This window comes from Etheostoma spectabile, chromosome 7 (assembly GCF_008692095.1).
Source record: "Etheostoma spectabile isolate EspeVRDwgs_2016 chromosome 7, UIUC_Espe_1.0, whole genome shotgun sequence".
NCBI classification, from domain to species: Eukaryota; Metazoa; Chordata; class Actinopteri; order Perciformes; family Percidae; genus Etheostoma; species Etheostoma spectabile.
The window spans coordinates 1,878,946-1,899,701 of record NC_045739.1 but is presented as its reverse complement, the minus strand read 5'-3'; the positions used below and the strand labels follow the sequence as shown (position 1 = coordinate 1,899,701).

General features: G+C 46.0%; 1 protein-coding gene across 1 annotated transcript in view; it reads left to right on the top strand.

Moving 5' to 3' along the window:
• vps13d (vacuolar protein sorting 13 homolog D) overlaps positions 1-20,756 on the top strand; it is a 93,137-nt gene that overhangs the window by 22,440 nt on the left and 49,941 nt on the right. Inside the window, 15 exon segments of the mRNA XM_032520174.1 lie at positions 528-629; positions 867-1,056; positions 6,262-6,444; positions 7,824-7,954; positions 8,102-8,156; positions 9,951-10,121; positions 11,685-11,821; positions 11,916-12,048; positions 12,129-14,399; positions 14,535-14,686; positions 17,278-18,330; positions 18,922-18,979; positions 18,982-19,011; positions 19,146-19,272; positions 19,367-19,547. Of these exon segments, the coding sequence (XP_032376065.1) occupies positions 528-629; positions 867-1,056; positions 6,262-6,444; positions 7,824-7,954; positions 8,102-8,156; positions 9,951-10,121; positions 11,685-11,821; positions 11,916-12,048; positions 12,129-14,399; positions 14,535-14,686; positions 17,278-18,330; positions 18,922-18,979; positions 18,982-19,011; positions 19,146-19,272; positions 19,367-19,547 (4,974 nt within the window).

Below are 20,756 nucleotides of genomic sequence, written 5' to 3'. Positions count from 1 at the left end.
GGCCACTCCAGATCAGGTGGGCAAAAACTGGAATTTAGTATTTTAATATTCCTGCCATCACATTAGTCCTAATTCACCACAAAGCACCTCTGACACACAGTGTTTGCCTTAAGGCATGCCCAGTTTAGTCAAAAATTAAATAGAGCTGAGAAGGTCACCGCCTGGCTCCTTTCTCACCTCTGACAGTTAACCAAATGTCAGATTGTCGGTTTCGTAAAGCTACAGAAGTTGTCAGATGCTTGCTAATCTCTCCCCCCCCCCCCCCCCCCAAGTGACATCAGAGGGCATGGGAGGAGGGGTTTTCTGAAGCTCTTTGAACAATATGACAACCAGTTCTTAGGAAGCCTATTTGCAGCTTAAAGGTTACCACGCTAACCTTGATATCCGTTTTTATTTTCCAAATGTTTCACAATGTCTGAGCCGCCTGCCCCCATATTCTTGAATAGGCCCCCCCAGTTTAACCCAGTTTGTTATTTTGAGAACACACTGACAATGAACTGATGCCTGAGTTTGTCTTCATCACCTAGATTGAGCTGGAGCGAGTGGAAGAGGAGCAGACGTTAGAGGAGCTGCAGAGTCTCAGAGAAATTGTCCACGACTGGTTTCGGAAGCAGGAAGAGATTGCAGAGGTAAGCTTAGTTGATTCATACACTTGTGTTTAATGGTCTTTGTGGCCTATGAGGGAAGAGAAGTGGCCTTTTTGTAAACGTTATTCAGCTTTTGACGGCTCAGCAGACTGTGTGTGTTTGTGAACTCACAAATGACTCAGATGACTTATCACAATCAATCCTCAAACTTTCACTGATCTTCTAAATGTGTCTTTGTTGTAGTTTCAGCCTGTGTTCTACCCCTGTCTCTTCTTGCAGAATGTGCGTGAGCCCAGCAGTGACCCTCAGCCCTGTTTACCCACCACATCCATTCCCAAGAGTGGGAGCTCAGGGATGATCCAGTACCTGCAGTCTTGGTTCCCGGGCTGGGGAGGCTGGTATGGAGATTCCCAGGACCCAGACCGGCCTGAAGAGCTCCTGCCAAGTCCATCCTCTTGGGATATTTTAGGTGAGAGAGTCACTCCTGTCTGGTGCCAGAGAAGGGATGACAGCATTTGGCATCTTCTTTAGTCTGCTCTTGCTGAAGTTGCTACCACAAGATTGGTTCTCATTCATAGCATTCGTTTTGATGTCTCACTATGGGATACGCCTCCCTGCGTATTGCTCAGAAGCATTTATCTCATTACGCCAATCCTGATTGGCTGGTGATCGAGTGTCCGCGTCACGTGGGTCCGTCCACGACGAGTCCATCCCCCTTCAAATAGCTTACGCTACGACACGGACACCATTCTAAAACCTCTTCTCGCTTCGAAGCATATCTCAGTCGTGCAGGCTAGCTAGCTAAACTGTCCACAGACCGGAGCCATCCTAGCTTAACTTCTCCGTTGCCGGGCTAGCTGCCTTCGACACGACTCTTCGGTCTCACCACAGACTGGAGCGTTATCCGCCTAGCCGTTTCACAGTGAGGCTATTTCTGCGTGTTAGCACACCAGCTACTGCTCAGTATCTTTGCGTTTAGCACTCCTGCTAACGAAAATGTCTTCTGACGTCCCTCACACCAGAGGACACGAAGACCCAGGGGCTTGACTTTGACATTGTGGTGACAAAATTTCGAGCAGGGACACACACCAGGTCTGCTCTTGTTGCCTCGGGCTGGAACACGCCTGCCTGGCCGTTGAAGCCCCTGGTTCATGCAGGCATTGTGCCTGTTTTACCATGAAGAGCCTTCGCCGACGGCTAGCGCGCCAAGCTAGCTTGTCGGGGAAAGACCCATACCTGCCCAACGCCAATTTGCCGGCCGGCAATGAGGTGTCTGGCGCGGACGCCGTACCGTGTGCCGGTCCCAGCTGGGGCTCACAGCTGGAGCTGGCCGCGGTGGCCCCGCTCGCAGAGGACGTACTCGAGCTGGATTACGAGGACGATGACTCCTCGGAGCTCCTCATATCAGAGGATGACGAAGACGAGTTCGAAATGTTCATCCCCTCAGCCCAGGCTGTCAAGCCCGATGCTGTGTCTGCCTTCGGAGACGAGGACTGTAGTGTACCAGCTTCCCCCGCATGGACATGCAGGACGTGTACAAACGCGCTGCGTCCAGGCTGAACATCCCTTGGCCCGCGGTCATGGTGGAGCCCACCAGATCACGCTACGAGGGGAAGAAATTGCCCCTGACCAAGAGGTCGACAAAACAGCTACTTCCAGTTTTTCCTGAACTGCTGGAAGAGGTATCCTCTTCGTGGAAACACCTCCCTTTCAGCGGTAGGACCCCGATTCAGGAGCTTCCTCCCTGGAGTTTGAGGGCATGGAAAAGCTGGGAATGTTCCACATGCCCCGATGGAGCCGTTGGTTGCAGCCCACCTCCACCCGCGGGTGACTGCGACAAACCTCACGGAACCCCACACTGCCGTCAAAGGCGGGACCGTTTCCAGTCTGCCTTGACCGAGAGGGACGTATAAAGCGGCGCCTTTAGCGGTTTTGAGGGGCCTGAAGGTCCCCCCATGCCACAGTGTACAAGCGGAACTGTGTGGGGACTGGTCACCAAAAACCGGGCCTGCTGTGTGGGAAGGAAAATTACTGTGATCAGGGAAAATCTGCCCCGTTGCACGTTTGTGCGGCCCGGCCCCAGGGTAAATTTGGGGGCAAGGTTTCACAGGAAAGGGTGATCCCAACCTGGAACCTGTCCGACAGGGAAAAAAAGGGACTTTTTGAATGTGTTTTACCTGATGAGTCTTGGGCTCGCCTGGCCTCAATGCAGCAGAGGGGGAGGAAAGAAGAAGGAAGCGGGGGCTCTTCAACTTGCCCCCCGGGGCCCGAGCCTCCCCCCCCTCCAGCAGCGGCAGTTTTTCACTAAGCTGTTCGCGGTCGCTCATTTTTAAAACCCCAACCCAATCCCCACCCCCCCCCAGCTCCCCACCTCACGAAGGGAGAGGGATCCCCCAAAAAACCCCCTGCGCAGCAACTGCCCAGGGGACCCCAGCCCAGGCGTTTTTCAGAGGAAAGAGGAGAAAGGGGGTTTGACCGACTTCTCCCCACCTGCGCGGGGTGGAGTTCCCCGTTACCGCCCCACTTTTCTGTTGTAAGTGGTGCAGGAGGTTTCACAGCCCCCCCGGTCCCCTTTTGGCGTGCGTGCCCCACAGGGGCTCCCTCCCAAGGGAAGGGAGACTTGTTGCGGTGACGGCAGGCCCTTTTCCCCACAAAGCACCCAAGCACACACCCCTCTTTTTCAACAGAATTAAAGCATGTTCCCCTGTCCCTCCCAAATAAAGTCGGGGGCAGTTCAAAAAATGAACAAAAAAGCAATAAGCGTCGGGGCTTCACCGTCCAGGAGAACCCCGGCTCCCCTTGTGCGCGGGAGCCCTGCCCCTCAGCCGTGAACCTTGCGCTGGCCTTGTCGGCCAGGGTCCCCCCCCCAGTACCGCCACAAAAATGGTCTATAGCTCGTTAATAGGGCACGAGTAGGGGACACAAAGGGGGGTGCCCCCCTCTTTTACCCGGGAGAGATGGGGCACTTTAAAAAATTCACCTGGGTACTGGACAAAATCTCTGGGCTACAGGTGCTTCTGGGCATACCGTACACAGCCCGGGGGAGTGGGTCGCGTTTTCAGGGGGAAATTTTCTGCGTTGAAAAGGGGTGCGAATATATGGTTCCCCAGCGAGCGGGGGCGGGTTTTTCCCGGGATTTTCTGGCCCCAAAACGGGAGGGAACGAAATTCGCCCTATCCTGGACCTGCTGGCTCTGAACGAATACCTCCGAAAATACAAATTCAGGATGCTCACTCATGCGTCTCTGCTTCGTCTGGTGCGCCAGGGCGACTGGTTCACATCTGTCGATCTGAGAGACGCGTATTTCCATATTGCGATCTATCCTCCGCACAGGAAATATCTGAGGTTCGCTTTTCGGGGTGTCTGTTACAAGTACAGAGTGCTTCCCTTCGGTCTGTCTCTGAGCCCGAGGGTGTTCGTGAGTTGTACCGAAGCAGCTGTAGCCCCGTTAAGGCGTTAGGGTCTCCGTCTAGCTCCGTCACATAAATTACCTTGAGCTCCTGTCAGTGTTTCTCGCCCTGAGGCATTTCCTGCCGCTTCTCAGCGGACATCATGTTCTGGTGAGAACGGACAACACAACGGTAGCCTATATAAACCGTCAGGGGGGCTTGCGTTCCCGTCAGTTACACACGCTGGCACGCAAACTGATACTGTGGAGCAGCAGACACCTCCTGTCTCTGAGAGCGACACATGTCCCCGGGGCTCTAAACCACGGTGCAGATTTGCTGTCCAGGGGCGCGCCGCTGTACGGCAACTGGACTCTGCACCCAGCCATTGTGAGGCAGGTGTGGTCGCGCTACGGCCGGGCCAAAGTGGACCTGTTTGTATCCAAAGACAATGCGCAGTGTCCGCTTTTTTTCTCAATACGCGATCCAGGCGCGCCTCTCGGCGTGGACGCGCTCGCGCACGCGTGGCCGTCGGTTCTCCTGTATGCTTTCCCTCCTCTGGCTCTGATACCCCCAACTTTATCCAGAGTGAGAGAGCAGGATGATTCTAATAGCTCTGCACTGGCCAGCGATGCACTGGCTAGCGGAGATATATCTACTCCTTTGCGGACAGCCGTGGCAACTCCCACTACGCAGGGACATGCTGTCCCAGGCGGGGGGAGCGTCTGGCGCTATGGGCTTGGCCCGTGAGTGGTGCAATTTAAACAAAGTCGGGCTCCCACGGAGTGTGATTGACACTATTCAGAGTGCCAGGGCTTCTTCCACCAGATAACTGTATGACTGTAAGTGGAGGGTGTTTGAGGACTGGTGTTTCAGGGAGGGACATTTCTCTTTTCGGTGCCCTGTTGGCGCAATTTTGTCATTCTTGCAGGACTTGATTGACAAATGTAAAGCCTTCTCCACCATAAAAGTGTACCTGGCTGCCATTGCAGCTTGTCGTGTGGGGTTTGATGGTAAAACAGCTAGCCAACATCCTTTGGTTTGCCGTTTTATGAAAGGAGCACGACAGCTGCTCCCTGTTTCCAAGCCGTTGGCTCCCCCATGGGACCTGGCAGTGGTGTTTGATCGGCTTGCTAGCCCCCCTTTTGAACCTGAAGCGTCTGTCTTTGAAGACAGTGCTGCTGCTGGCCTTGGCATCTGCAAAACGGGTTAGCGACATTCATGCGCTCTCTGTGCATCCATCATACACTCAGTTTGCCCGGGGCGTGTCAAGGTTTTATTGAAACCCAATCCTGCCTTTGTGCCCAAGGTGGTTGGCTCATGCTCTCCCATTGACCTTTTGGCGCTCTGTTCCCCGCCTTTTTCTTCCTCAGAGGAACGGCGGTTGCACGCGCTGTGTCCAGTTCGTGCTCTGCACATTTACATGGACAGGACTGCGGGTTTTCGACGGAGTGACCAGCTATTTGTGTCCTGGGCTAGTCCCCACAGGGGCAAGCCTGTGAAAAAGCAACGGCTGTCTCATTGGGTTGTGGAATCCATTGCTCTGGCTTACACGTGTCAGGGTTTGCTGGCCCCGCAGAGCCTGCATGCTCACTCAACTCGCGGCCTTGCTGCCTCCTGGGCCTTATTTAGAGGCGTTTCAATCCAGGACATTTGTGCAGCGGCATGCTGGTCTTCACCTCTCACTTTTGTTCGGTTTTATAGACTGGACGTCTCTGCGCCGAGCTGGAGCAGATCATTGCTACCTGAGTGCCGGTGGTTCCTGAGATAAGCTTGTCTGGCAATACGGGAGTCTCCATATCCCATAGTGAGACATCGAAACGAATGCTATGAATGAGAACTTTAGGTTACTTGCGTAACCCCGGTTTTCAGAGTAGCATGAGTGAGATGTCTCACCAGACAACCCTTCTTGCTGGGGCGAAGCGAGAAGAGGTGCTTGTTTTGAATGGTGTCCGCGTCGTAGCGTAAGCTATTTGAAGGGGGATGGACCCACGTGACACAGACACTCGATCACCAGCCAATCAGGATTGGCGTAATGAGATAAATGCTTCTGAGGAATACGCAGGGAGGCGTATCCCATAGTGAGACATCTCACTTATGCTACTCTGAGAACCGGGGTTACACAAGTAACCTTAAGTTTTATTTGCATTACGTATTCTGGTACATTAGATATTGGTGGAATAAGTCTCGACTAGTATTGGTTGAAATCTTATTCCTGTATAACAAGTCAAAAACTCATAGGATATCAAGGCATTCTGGCTGACCATGGTTATACGATTCCTCTCCAGCAGAGACAGAAGACTTGTTTGACCCATTGGAGGACTCTCACACTCTGAACACGTTCACCAGGCGAGATCACCTGTTTGCGCGGCTGGAGTTCTTACTAGAGAAGGGCGCTGTCACGCTCTTTCAGCAGGACAGGAGGGAGGACACGCTGCATGAGAGTGGGCTCATCCAGTTGGAATTCTCAGGTACGCAGGGGCAGTGTGGGACAAATAGAAACATTATTATTTCTGCTTTATCTGTTTAACACTGTATCAGGAACAGGCTATACACTTTTTTTGTAATATATGTAGTTGTAATAACTATGTCAGCCTAGACAGACAAGAAGAGTGGCAACACTACAAGTATGACAGCGACAAGCCCCCTGACCGAAAATCGCAGGCTGTTGTGAAGAGTTCATAGGCAGACGCTTTGGTGGAGCAGCAGCCTCTCAAGAACTCAGTAAAATCTATTAAACTGACCGCTGTTGATCTAAATAAATACAGATAGCTTATTTCTCGCTTCAAATGTTTTCAGAAACACATTTTGGTGAACTATTTTTGTAAAATAAGAGATTGTTATTCAAACAAGCTGCCATTATGGTCTGTTTTGAAATCCGGGAGCCCCATGCATAGCGTTTGTCCAATCAGATGCAGCCATCGGTCATAAGAGGGGGGAGCCTGTTTTCTTTGCTGGCCAATGGTCAAAGTGAAGATAAACCATAGACAGTAAAAGTAATGGACAGATTGACGCCGTATATTTCCACAGAGACCAGTGAAGTCTATTAGAAGCACTTTTCCGATAATGGCTGAGCGTTACTGCGCAGCCTCCAACTGAGCTTGTAGACGTAGATGTGACGTAAATGTAAATGGACTGTTTTTATATAGCATACAGTCAAGGGAGAAGGCCAAAGAGAGTCCCTGAAAGCATTGGAACAAAATATATCAACGTTTTGATGAATTGGAAGTACTTTGGTATGTGGCATTTACAACTTTCAGGCAGGTTGCTCACGTCACATCTACGTCTTCAAGCTCAGTTGGAGGCTGCACAGTAACGCTCAGCCATCACCGGAAAAGAACTTCTGATAGACTTCACTGGTCTCCGACGGAAGACAATGGCGTCACATTGTCCATTTCTTACACTGTCTATGGTTCTGACATGCTAGTGCCCCAGATGTTAGATCTCTGACCTTTTGATGATTTCACACTACAAGAGGTAAAGACACGTTTGTCGGACCAGACCCCCATTATCAGGCACAACTTTGAACGTTTGTCTGCGACGCTTCTCTTGGGTCAAAATCCGGCTGAATTTGTTTAGTCTCATCGTGGCATTAGGCACACTGAATAGGTTCAGGGTTTGGACTGTAGTTCACACAAAAACAAGACATCTTTTCAATTTTTATCCTTGTGTATGGGTGAATATTAAGGGATAGAGTGTTCTATATTATTATCAACTCCCCTCTATTGTTTTTGAGACAAACTCTTTGAAAATGGGTAGTCTACCGAGTCAAAGGTGTTTTTGTCCCATAGATGGACACAGTTGTTCCACTTGACTCAGATCATTTGTACTGCTGCCTTGATTTCCATAGGAGTAAAGGTGATTTTGGAGTCCCTCCCTCGCTCGGAGTCTTCCCTGCTATCTGTTAAGCTGGGTGGTTTGTTCTTGAGAGACTTGACTACTCAGGGCACCATCTTCCCTTTCCTGGTGTCTCCTAAAACGGTAGGCAGTGATGGACGGGTGGGCAGAGTTTATAATGTGAAGAACATTTTGAAAAAGGGAATTGCAGCTCCCCCAAGTGCATGATAATTGTTAATTATTTGCTACTGTATGTTGTGTCATGTTTTCCCCATCTGTCACTTATTGTAGGATAAAGTTATAGTGGCCCTCAACCAGCCATCGGGCCACTCCAGCAGTACCTCTGGTAAGGTTTTTTTGTTTTTTTTGACTGAATAATACTTTCTCAATTTGAATAATATTAGATACTGCTCTCTCTTGAGTTATCACATGGAAAAGCTGAACGGAAGTGAAAAAAATTCAATAAAACTTTCACAATTGTAGAAAAAGTTTAACCCTTGCTTGGGGTGTTTTTTTTCTTTGTGGGAAAAAGTTTATTTTATGTATTTAGGACAGGGACAGTGCATATTAATGAACATTTCAGTCAATATGCTAGAGTTAGCCAATAGGCTTTTTTTCATCTGCAGTCCCTAGATAGATGGTAAAAGTCACCCTAAAAGAAGTAAAATTACATATTTACATTACGATTAGGGCTGCACGATTATGGCCAAAATGATAATCACGATTATTTTGATCAAAATTTTGATCACAATTATTATCACAATTATTTGTTGGTTTTAACCAAAACAAATTTTATCGTCACATAGGCTATTTATAACTGCGAGAGGGAGTGTGATGGACGCTACTCACAGAGAGACGGCTGATCATTATGAACAGGTCCAGCACGGTTCGAACGGCGGATACACACGTCGTGTGTATGAATGTATGTCTGTATTGTCACTGCATTTTTATGAACTATGATATTCTGGCCATGGGTCACATGTCTGGCCCAGGTCCAGCAGCGCCGTCTCTCACGCTGTTACTCTACCAACTGAAGTTGGTTGCATTCAATTACTTCTTCTGTATTCTTAGCAGTTACCTGCAGAAACACTGGTACAAATACAGGTTTGCCTCTCATGCTTAACAATATACAGTTGTGTTAATAAAAAATTAAAACTGTAGACAAATGTCAGAAGTGTGGACCGGCGCTGTGTGGCCAGGCTGTGCGGAGAGTAAGACGAGAGAAAGCTGAGGAGAGATCCCACACAGGCACGGCTTTTCAGACGAAATGGGTCATGTAACGCAAAATTAAACCATATCCATATAAACAGCATTGCAGCGGATGCGAGGACGTTAGCACCGGTGCGTCCTAGAGGAGCTAACAGCTAACAGACGCTAACTAGCACTGGTCACTGCTGTTGTTTGAAAAACAACACAGACAGGACAAAATGTTGCGTTTCCTGGTAAACTGGTAAACCTTGAGACCGACGTATAACCGACTGCTATCTGTTGAATTTTCCTCCCGTACTCTGTCCTCTGTGACTGTCTACATCTAGAAACTAAGCTGCGCGATGCAGGGAACAACTCTGACTGGCACATGATCAGACAATGGTTTACGGAGCAGTAGATGCGCTATGCAAAAAACCCCGGAGCTTTCTATGAAAATACGCTTTAAAAAAAAAAATCGCTTGATCACGCAAATTTGATCGTGGGAAGTCAAAATCGTGATCGTGATTAATATTTGATTAATTGTGCACCCCTAATTCAGCACCAGAGTTGAGAAAAAATCAGGGTGAAAAAGCAGAGCCGTTTCCCTTACAGTTAGGTTTGTAGTATTTTTGAGACGCAAGTGTAGAGCTTGCCATGTTGTTATGTGTTGTTTTGTGTGCAATGGCATAGCAAAAATAGACTGACGTGGTTTATTGGGGACTGATGATTGCAATCATTGACACGTAGGGTTCTGATAGTTCTGATCCTGAAAATGTTCATATTGTGTGGTGTAATGACAATGCAAGCCTCTAGGGGCGACTTGCAGGGCTTTTGACTTGTGTAAATAATCCAATTTTGGTGGCAGTATAAGTAGCAACACATCATACTCCCACCAGCTTTTGCTAAAACATTTGTCTCTTAGTTGATACCATGTTTATTTTTGTGTTGTCAGGATGCAATGCAGAGTGCTCATCACCGGTGTTTGACATGATTTATGAGCGTAACCCTGTGAGGTGTAAGTTTGAGAGGAGGCTGGAAGTCAACACTAGTCCATTGAACATCATCTACAACCCACAAGCAATCAAAAAAGTGACTGAGTTCTTCTACAAAGGGAGAGTTCATACTCAGGTAAGTAGTGAAAATGTTTGCCAAGACTGGTGAAATTTTATATCGTTGGCACACCCTTTCCTATAAACATTATGGCATTTCTGTTACATCAATCAAGTTTTTAACAAAAAGATGTCTTTACTTTAAAAAAAATTGGGAAATGGAACAAAAACAGAAATCCTTTCCGGTTCACTGTAATACTGTTTTAGTGGCCTAGACTTCTCCGTCTTCTAGGAGGGACACATGGTGAATAGATCCCAACAGAGAAAATTAAGCTTTTGTCGAATTGGTTTTTCAAGTTGTCTTTCACTGAACTGAGAGAGGGGGCTGACAGGATGTGAAGCTCTCCCATTAGTGTTGGTATTTGAAGACCTGGAAATGAGAAGAAGTTGTTGAAACTGTTGACCCTTTAGTTTGTGTTTTTGTCTGGCTGGCTGGTCGCTGGCTACTCAGCGCCACTCTGCACTGCCAACTGCCTGTCCTATACTTTTGCAGGAGATCGCTGCTCATACATCGGTTACCCACTGATAATGCTGCCGTGGTTCAGGTTACCACTGATGAGCACCCCTCTCTTGTGGAAGTGCTCCCTGCTTTGTGATCCGCTGATCAGCGATATGAGCTCCGTGTGAGCACTGACCTCGCACAGAAGCGTGGCCCAGGCAGTGGGCAGCACAGAGGCAGCAATAAGCAAGCCATCGGTAGCACGATTGCCATTGCTTGTAGCTTGTATTGCGCCGCTGTATGTATATATGTATACAGGAAAAACACTGTAGCCATAGAACTGCAAAGGAAAAAGGCAGATAATGAACTTTGAATTTTTAGTGTGTAGGTGTGACAATAGGAATTACCTCACTGTGCTCAGAGTTTTTATAGAGGCAGTTGACAGGCTGGGCGGTGTCCTGTTGTATCATTACAATTGCGTGTGTGCGTGCGGTCATACGTGCGTACATGCGTACGTACGTACGTACCACTCACCATCTTCTTCTTGTCCGCTAGTTTCATCCACATCCCGCATGTCAATATGGTTGTTGCTAGCTTCATCCACGTGTAACCGGTTTGGAGTAACGTAAGCGTTGTACGTTTTCTCCAGTCTCAGAGACGTTTTGCTTTTCCTTTAGGCCATCAATTTGCTGATGGTGAACACTGGTCGTGTCAATCTTGTACGACAATGAATAAGCCTACAGAAATGAGGTCTCGTCACTTGTTTACTGGAGCTGTCACTACTTAGAACCAAACATTTCCAAAACTAAAGAGCTGGTGGTTGACTTTCCAAGAGATGGGAGGGGTCTCCTGCTACTGACCGGGGCCTGGAGGTGGAAAGGGTTGACAACATTTATTTGATAGAATAATACTATATCACAAAATGTAATAACTGTTATTATTATTAGTAAGAAATACATTTTCTCTCTGATTATAGAAGTAGACTAGTCAGTAGTCAGTAAAATATTTCACCACTTTAAAGAAACAACATTGCTCATTCACATTCTAGGTTATTTCAAACTACGTAGTATAATTTCTCATGTTCTTCTGACGCTTTTGAAAACCAGCAGATTATTGTATCTTAAACATATTCTTTGATCCTCAGGTTTTGGCTATCAGTCAGAGCTGGAGCTGAGAGTAGCAGAGGCTGCCAGGAGGCAGTACAACAAGCTGAAGATGCAGACCAAGGCAGAGATTCGACAAACAATTGATCAGCTACTCGTTGGGGAGTTTATTGTAAGAGAGACTCAGTGGATGGGGGCATGAAGTATAGTAGAAATAATTGGCAGTTAAATCCTTTCTAAACAAAACCAATGTGTTTGATTTATAGGAAAACAGTAAGCGTTGGACCATGAAATTGGACATCTGTGCACCCCAGGTGATTTTCCCTGATGACTTCCAGTCAGAGGACCCGATGCTAGTAGTTGTTGATTTAGGCAGGATTCTCCTCACAAACTCTCAAGGTAAAACAAAAAGGATATGCTAAATATCTTCATTTTCCTAATGACATTTCTAACTCTGCTTATACCTGTTATATTTGAAGATGACACTAAGGCCAGCTCAAAAGCTACTCAACCTGAAAGGGAAGACATGAGTGATGACGAGTACCAGACACCCCTTGCCACCCCATGCGAGTCTCCACCACCTGAACTAGACATTCCTTTGACAGAGGAGCTGAAAAGCCCTGAACTTACCAGCCTCAGATCCCCTGAAAGTACACAGGCCTACAGCAAAAAACTTTACGAAAAATACTCGTTGTCTTTCAAAGACCTACAGATAATGGTTGGGCGCTGTAAGGACAACTGGAAACATCTTCAAGAGAGTGAGGTAGGGCCTACCCATGTGGTGGAGAAGTTTAATGTGCTGTTGCAGCTTGAGCAGAGACTCCGCTACACATCAGACCCCCAGCTCCCTGGGGCGGTGTTGTCAGGAACTCTACCAGATCTCAAGGTCCATATCAATCTTGAGAAGATGACTGCTCTAAGGAGTTGTTTGGCTAGGCTAAGCAGTCCATCTGTGAGTGAAGGTGACAAAAGCCAAGAGAAAGGCCCAAATATAAGGTCTCCAGACCCCCTTACTCTCCGCCATGACAAGATCTTTCAAAGGGAGGACAGCTCCTGGAAGTTGCAAGGTTCAGCAAGGAACCTGACCCAGAGCGTTATGACTTTAGAGCAGCACACACGGGAAGTCCTGGTGGAATCCCGTCTACTTTTGGCTGAATTCAACATTAACTACATGCAGCTTGGTGTAGAAAGTGAGGGCCGCTACATATCTGTTCTGAAAGTCTTTGGCACAAATGCTTATTTTGTGAAGCGGCCTTATGATGCAGAAGTTTCTTTGACTGTCCATGGTCTTCTGTTGGTGGACACCTTACAGACCTATGGCTCAGACTTCGACCTCCTTGTGGCTTCTCATAAGCATCTCAGTTTTGACATACCCACCGGCAGCCTCCGAGAGAGCCAGCCTTCGTCCCCTGTGTCGACTGATGGTAGGTCTCCCGTGCACCTGGGCCATCACACCGAGTCATCCTCTGGTATGCCTGTGGATCAACTCTCCCCCTTCAGTTCCTTTCTGAAAGACCAGGAGGCCCTAATTAAAATTGAATACCAGTTTGTGAGTTCGGATTGCCCCTCAATGAATCTGGACAGCTCCCTTCAGGTGACAAGCATGCAGGTCAATAATTTGGACATCATTCTCAACCCTGAGACTGTGGTGGAGCTACTCAAGTTTCTCCAGAAGTCTTTCCCCAAAGAAGAAAGCAACTGGACTACGTCAGTGCCACAACATACAACACAGCCTTGCTGTGAGGAAGAGGAGGGGACATTTCAGGCCACCTATGATCAGAACAAAGAGCTGACCGTGGAGATCCACCGCCTTAACCTGCTTCTCCTTCGGACCGTGTCCACTGGCACTGTCCTAGGTGCTGAGAAGAAAGGGTTGAAGATTGCCACTGCCAGCATCACTGGCACCAAGGTCAATGTGTCCATGGGTAGTCGGTTGGACATCAATGGTTCACTTGGGTCAATGCAGTTGGTGGACCTGACCCAAGAAGGAAGCCGAAGTCAGTTTGTGGTCAGCATTGGTAGTGCTGACAGCTGCTCAACTCCCGACGGCTTAGCTTTCCTTTCTGACACAGGAGGTTCTCCCTCAGAAGCTTTAAATTTCCGCCTTATGGAGAAATCCCAAGGGGAGTGTTCCTTGCAACTACAAATGGCATCACTGCACTATAACCACTCAGCCAAGTTCCTGAAGGAGCTGAGTCTGTCTGCCAATGAGGTAGAAGACAATTTCCGCTCCATGCTGAAAAATGCTGCCACCAAAGTGTCAACAGTTCTAGCCACCAAGACGGCAGAGTACAGCGGTATGGTATCGCTCTTTGAGACTCCCTCAAGGAGAACTCGAACTCAGAGTCAGAGCTGCAGTTATCCCTTTGAGGATGAGGAGGATCTTCCCATGGAGGAGCCTGAATCCACCTTAGACACATTCTTGGTGAAGCTGACCCTCAATATTAGCATTGAATCACCAGTTGTGTCTATTCCCCGTAAACCTGGGCACCCTGAGCTATTGGTTGGTCATCTGGGAAGCATAACAATCCAGAATTTTGTTACTGGGCAAGATTCCGAAGGAGAGAGGTTGCAGGTGTTGGTGAAGGATATTCGACTGTATTCAGTCAACATAAGTCATTTGGATTTGAAGATGGCACCCAAAGGGGAAAAGGCTGGCAGCATGTCACCATCCCGCAATAAGAACATTAATCAGGAGGAACCACAGTTCACGCGTCATGACTTCTTTGAATCCCTCAGCCGTGGAAAAGGTGAGTGTGTGATATTTTAAGGATAGTTTTATTCCAAATGCTAAATTCTATGTGCTTGGCAATGCAAATATTGCAAGCATACATTTTATAAGCAGCTTGTGACACAAGCTCAAATTTCCTTTTTTCCTTCATCAGCTTTCCATATATTGAAAGACACCACTATACAGTTCACGCTGGAAAAAGTTCCCGTTGATGAAGACACCCAGTTTACTTTCTTCACCACAGAAGACCCGTGCAAGAGTAAAGGGTTACTGAAAATTGAGGGAAAATTTGTCAACCCTGTTCAGGTACCTATTAATACTGGAAATTTTTCAGAACAAGCCGGTGTTCAAATAATGTTCAGGTCTCAAATTCTGGCAGCATTTGTATTGTTTCCAACCTCAATATAGAAAGAGCAGTTCTTAAATTCCTTTGGGCTAGTAGGCGTTCTCATTATTTAGCGTAAGCGTATACTGCCGCCGTCAGGTCCGGAATATGGCGTTCCCCCGGTATTGTAGAAAAAATGAGTACCGTTACGTTTTCAGAATTTTGGTAACCGAATTACCGGTTCTCGTGACAGCCCTGTTACAAAAAAATATAGAAAGGGAATTTTTCAGCTCTATTACCGCCCCCCCAAAAATTGTAACAGCAGCATTACTAGCCATCAGTACAACAGTTATGTCATTCTCTCAACACTCTACTGCTCTGCTACTCTAAATAATGTTTAAATTCTATCATACATTACAACCTACTTTACAATTATTTACAAAACTGGTAAATTTCATTAAAATCAAAAATTACTGCTGATTTATTTTAAAAAAGCTACTTTGAAATAGATTACTTCCGTTAATCTACTAGAAGCTGGAAGGGTTGAGTTTCATTTAAGTTTACACTGAATACAATTATAAAGTAGAACAATTGAAAACAAAGCTACAAAGGTTTACGTACAGTTGTAAAGAACATGTATGTCATGGTTGTTTGAGTTTCCAATAATTAATACAACTTCTATTTTTCTGTGATGGAATCATTAGAAATGTGGGTCTCTTATTACCTATTTATGGGTCTTCTGAAAATGTGACCAAATCTACTGGGTCAAAAATATACATACAGCAACCTTAACTATCAATTGTAGTGATTCAATCAAATTTGCTTTGTGACATGACCTCTTAAAGTTCTCACAAATGATTATGGTTGACTACAGTTGCTGACATCTCTGAGCCCAGCATTGTTTTAACCATTAGACTCAACCACAAACGTAATGATGGCCAAGTCTAGCGAACTCAGGATGGATCTTAAGAGGTGGATCATTGACTTGAACAAGTCAGGAAAGTCACTTGAAGCCATTTCAAAACTCCAGGTCCCAAGAACCACTGCGCAAACAATTGTTTGTAAGTGTCAAATGCATGATACGGTTGTGTCACTGCCATGATCACAGTCAGGAAGGTCACGCAAGCTATCAACTGCTGCAGAGACAAAATTGGTCTGGAAGTGACCTAGAACCACCAAAAAGCAGGTCTGAAATAAATTAAAATCTGCTGGAACACAGGTGTTAGTGTCCACAGTTTTTACATTGCCATGGGCTGAGAGGCTGCCGGGCAAGAAGGAAGCTCTTGCTCCAGAAGCGGCACCTTAAAGTTGCCATGACATGCTGCTTTTTGGATGCTTTTATTTAGACCTTAGTGGTCCCCTAAAACTGTATCTGAAGTCTCTTACCCAAAATTCAGAGAAAAAGCAGAGAAAGGGGAGGTAACCTTTCCCCTTATGACCTCATGAAGTTTGCTGCTGGTCACACAAACAAAGAAAAGGCTTTCTGGAAGAAAGAGGAGAACACCATACCTACCGTGAAGCATGGTGGTTGTAGTATTATGCTCTGGGACTGTTTAGCAAAGGACAATGACCCCAAACACAAAGGTGGTAAAGAAATGGCTAAATCAGGCTAGAATTAAGGTTTTAGAATGGCCTTCCCAAAGTCCTGACTTGAACAACATCGAGAACATGTGGACTATGATGAAGAAACAAGTTTGTTTGCACCAAATCTGTCAAGAGGAGGGGTCAGAGATTCAACCAGAAGCTTGTCATAAGCTTATGGAAGGCTACCAAAAGCACCTAATCGAGGTGAAAATGGCCAAGGAACGTTTACCCAAAAATGAACATTGCTGTATGTATATTTTTGACCCAGTGGATTTGGTCACATTTTTAGAAGACCCGTAATAAAGGAAAAAAAAGAACCAAATTTCATGACTGTTTCATGTGACAAAGAAGTATGTGCTCCAATGATTCCATCACAGAAAAATAGGAGTTTTATTAATTTCTGGAAACTGAAACTTCTGTGACATGTATGTTCTTTCCATCTGTATGTAAACTTTTGGCCACAACTGTACATAGTGTAAGTATGACACGACTCATGTTAAGAGCAGGTATAATAGTTCCAGTGGATATGAAGACTATTGTCTGACAATTGTCTGTCATTGACTGTGAAAAATTAGGAATAAAGACATGTCTCTAATATAAGCCTGTTTCAGACAAAGGCCTGGCCAAATGTAGCAGTCTTTTTTTTTTTAAACTGACTTAGAACTTAAAATCTTTGGTCAATGTTTTTAAAGGCCCTGCACAGTCATGGTACACTTATACTGATAATTACAATTATTTTGGCTCATTACAGCTCATCTCATCACTTATTAAGGGAAGGACACATTACATGTATATCATTATTAATGCATGGAGTTTGGTGACCTTGTGTATTTCAGCATAGCTCTATCCATCCTCTAGTTGAGCAGAGGTTGAATCAGCCAGAAAACGTGACAGCTGTGTGGGTGTGCAGAGGCTTTGCATGGATCTTTTTGATTTGTGGTTATTGACTGGTAATTCATTGTAACAATATTTGCCACTCTGTTTATAGGTGTTCCTTTGCAAGCCCGTATATGAACAGGTCCTCCAAACACTGGACAATCTGTCCCTGATTGAGGAACAACGTGTCACACCCAGCCAACCGCCCACACCCCCTCCACCAACTCCTTCTTCCACCAGACCTCACCGCTTTCCTGACCCCCAGGGAGGGCTGTTTGCAAGGGACCCTCCCTATATCAGCTTTACCCACTCGTCACTTTCCTCTCCTTTGCCTCTGCAGTTTCACAAACCTGCTCTTCACACCTCATTTACTCAGTTAAAAATCACCTTACACGTGGCAGAATTGCAGGTCCAGCTCAGTGCTGACCTGACCCAGGGATCCCAGGGCTTGGTCAGTCTGCGCTTCCAAGATCTTGAGGGAGACTTTACCAAAGACCACCCTCATCTACTATCAGTCCAGCTGGCTCTGCGCTCACTCCTAATGGAGGACCTCCTGGAGCAGAACCCTGAGTCTAAGTACAAACATTTGATGGTGTCTCGCGGAGCTCCCAAGCCCTCCACCTTCAGTCCAAAGGAGTACCTTTCCCAAAGCTGTCCATCATCATCCAATGCCATGTACCCAGACATGCCCCGCTCACTGCCTGCACACGTAGAGGAAGCCCAGAATGTCTTCCAGCTTTACCAGAGGCATCCCAATACCCCTTCAGCTAGCAGTTGCAAATCCAAGAGGGACCCGGACTGTCCCAGCACTCCACCTCCTTCTCCTACCCACCATACACCGTCCCCACAGCCAAGCCCAGACTTTGATGACTCTTTAGTTCATATCAATGTGCTGCTGGTGGACCAGAACCACCCAGAGTTCAAAACACGCTATGGCAGAGTGGGAAGAAGCATAGATGTTGACTTTAACTGCTTGGATATTTTGATCACACTGCAGACCTGGGTGGTTATCCTGGACTTCTTTAGCATTGGCTCCACAGCAAATAATCATGCAGTGAAGGGGCTTCCTATGTCACCTCAACCTGAGCCAGGAAATCCACTGTATGAGCCAAACATAAGTGAGGAGGAGATGACAGAGGCTGTCAACACTAAAGTAGACCTAAAGGTAGGTCACTGCATTTGGTGCATCTTGTTGTAATGGCTGGGCTGTCCAAAGGATACAAGTTCATGTACAGTAATAACAACTGTTGCAGATACTACATGAAAACAATCTGTTAGTTCCATGTTCAAGCCACACAAGCTGCATTGATCTAGAGACAATAATGGTTCCTCTGTACATCCACCACATTGATTAGTGTTATTTAATGAATTATCATTACATTTTGTATAGATAGATAGATACTTACTTACGTACTCACTTACTCACTTACTTTATTCATCCCAAAGGAAATTATGGAAATTTTAGAATTCTTTTTTTTTTTTAATGTATTTTGCCCAGAGGATAATAGCTACTGACTTTTCCTCCAGCAACACAGTAGTAATAACATCAAGGGCATAAACAATCTATAGATTAATCAACAATATAAAAGTTACTATAACTTCTTTACATCAGAGAGCTATTGTGTATCATTGTCTACTGATTACTGCATGGCCATACAACATGTAGTGTGGTGACATACTAATTGCTAGCACCCCTCTGCCTTAAAGTCAGTTCTGAATATTTCTTGTCTAAACTTGTTCATGTTTTCTTATTCAGGTTCATGCTTTGTCTCTTGTACTGATCAAGAAACTCAACGAGCTTGCCAGAGCAAGTGTGTCAAATTATCTGCTCATCTGGAAATGTTGGGTGTGTATGAAAAAAAAAAAGTACCGTGCTTAGAAAAAACCAACCCCCCCACACAACATAATTGTCTTTGACCTAAATAGGTTGACTTTTGAAAATAATCTTTTAATGTCACCGCATTGTGTCTCATAATTTAGATGGCAACCTGGCATTACAAGGCAGTTTAGGAAGTTTGTCCCTGAGTGACCTTACCCCACATGGTGATCTCTACCGAGAGCGCTTCACCACACGAGGGGGGGAAGCTCTTATTTTCAACATCCATAAGTAAATATCACAACATAGAATTATTCTGCATGATACTTATAATACCCTTAAAGAAGTCTTTCTTTAAGTCACCTTTCTATCCGGGTCCTTTCAGGTATGGCCAGCCTGATCCTCACCTGGAGCGGGAATGTGACATCAAGGTGTCTTTGCAAATGGCCTCAGTGCAATATGTCCACACCCAGCGCTTCCAGTCTGAGGTGGTGGCCTTCATCCAACATTTCACCCAGCTACAGGATGTCCTTGGCAGGCAGAGGGCTGCAATGGAGGGCCAGGCTGTAAGTACTGCCTTTTGGGGCTCTTAACCACGATAGAGTCACATACTGTCATCAACAGTGTGGACCAGCGCAGTGTTTCTCTATGTTGCAGGGGGGGGGGCTACAGTGTGTCTCAAGCAAACCCCAGTTTGTATCTGGCTGGTGGAGCCAAAATGTACTTTTTGGGTATCTGATACCCTGTAGTAATGAATAAGATGAGGAAGGCCTGTCCATCTACCTCATTGACCTCTTTAGAGAATGTACTTATTAACCCTTGAAAACTTGATTTCTAAAATAAAACAGGTTAAAGAGGTTGATTGAATTGACAACTGACTTAGATAAGAAGACTGGCAAGCACTGGAACAAATAAAGAACTCTGGAAAGTATCTTGTCTGATTATACTTACCCAGCTATATTAAGGGGTAGACTAAACCAATCTTTCAAATCTTACAATTGGCTATCTTGAGGCATATATAGCTTAAAACCGTGATAAGAAAGAGCAGGTCATGTGTAGTCCTACACATTTGAAACCATCTTGAGATACATGATCATGTCTGATCTGTATGGCTAATTTAAATATGGGAAATTATTTGCTTTTTGGAGGTTTAGTTTATAGCCAAAAAGCTGCTATCTTTGCTCTTTTTCTGCTCTGTTTGTAGCTCTCTGCTGGACAGCGCTCACACCAGAGAGCTACATGACACATGGCATTATATCGATAATGACTGGCGGGTTAAATTGTCCCTCCTACACACAGTATGGCAGGCAGAGACAGACTTACACATACACGCTGTAGATCGATGTGGACTTGTGTTGATCCAGCATTAGCCAGAGGTAAACGCTAGCTATCAGTAAACAGAAGTGGCGTATTGGCTGGCCATCCAGTGTTTTTTCCTTTTTTTTTTTATATGTGTGTCGGTCCGCCCCAACAAAGCCCAGACGTGCAGACAGAAACAAGAAACAAAGTAGCTGCATCTTCACCAAAATGAAGACTAAAAACCCAACATTTACCAGCCATGTGGCGCATAAATGAGATTTACTTTACCACTTTAACAAAATATTTACCAGCATTTCACGAGTAGAAGGTGTTATTTCGAAACCCCTGGCTGCCATGGCACTACATCAAAACATTCCCCCCCATCACATATGAGAAAAAGAAGTTGTTACGCTTTTATGTTAGGGGGACAGAAAGATAAACATAATAAAGAGGACAGACTTACGACCAGCCAGACC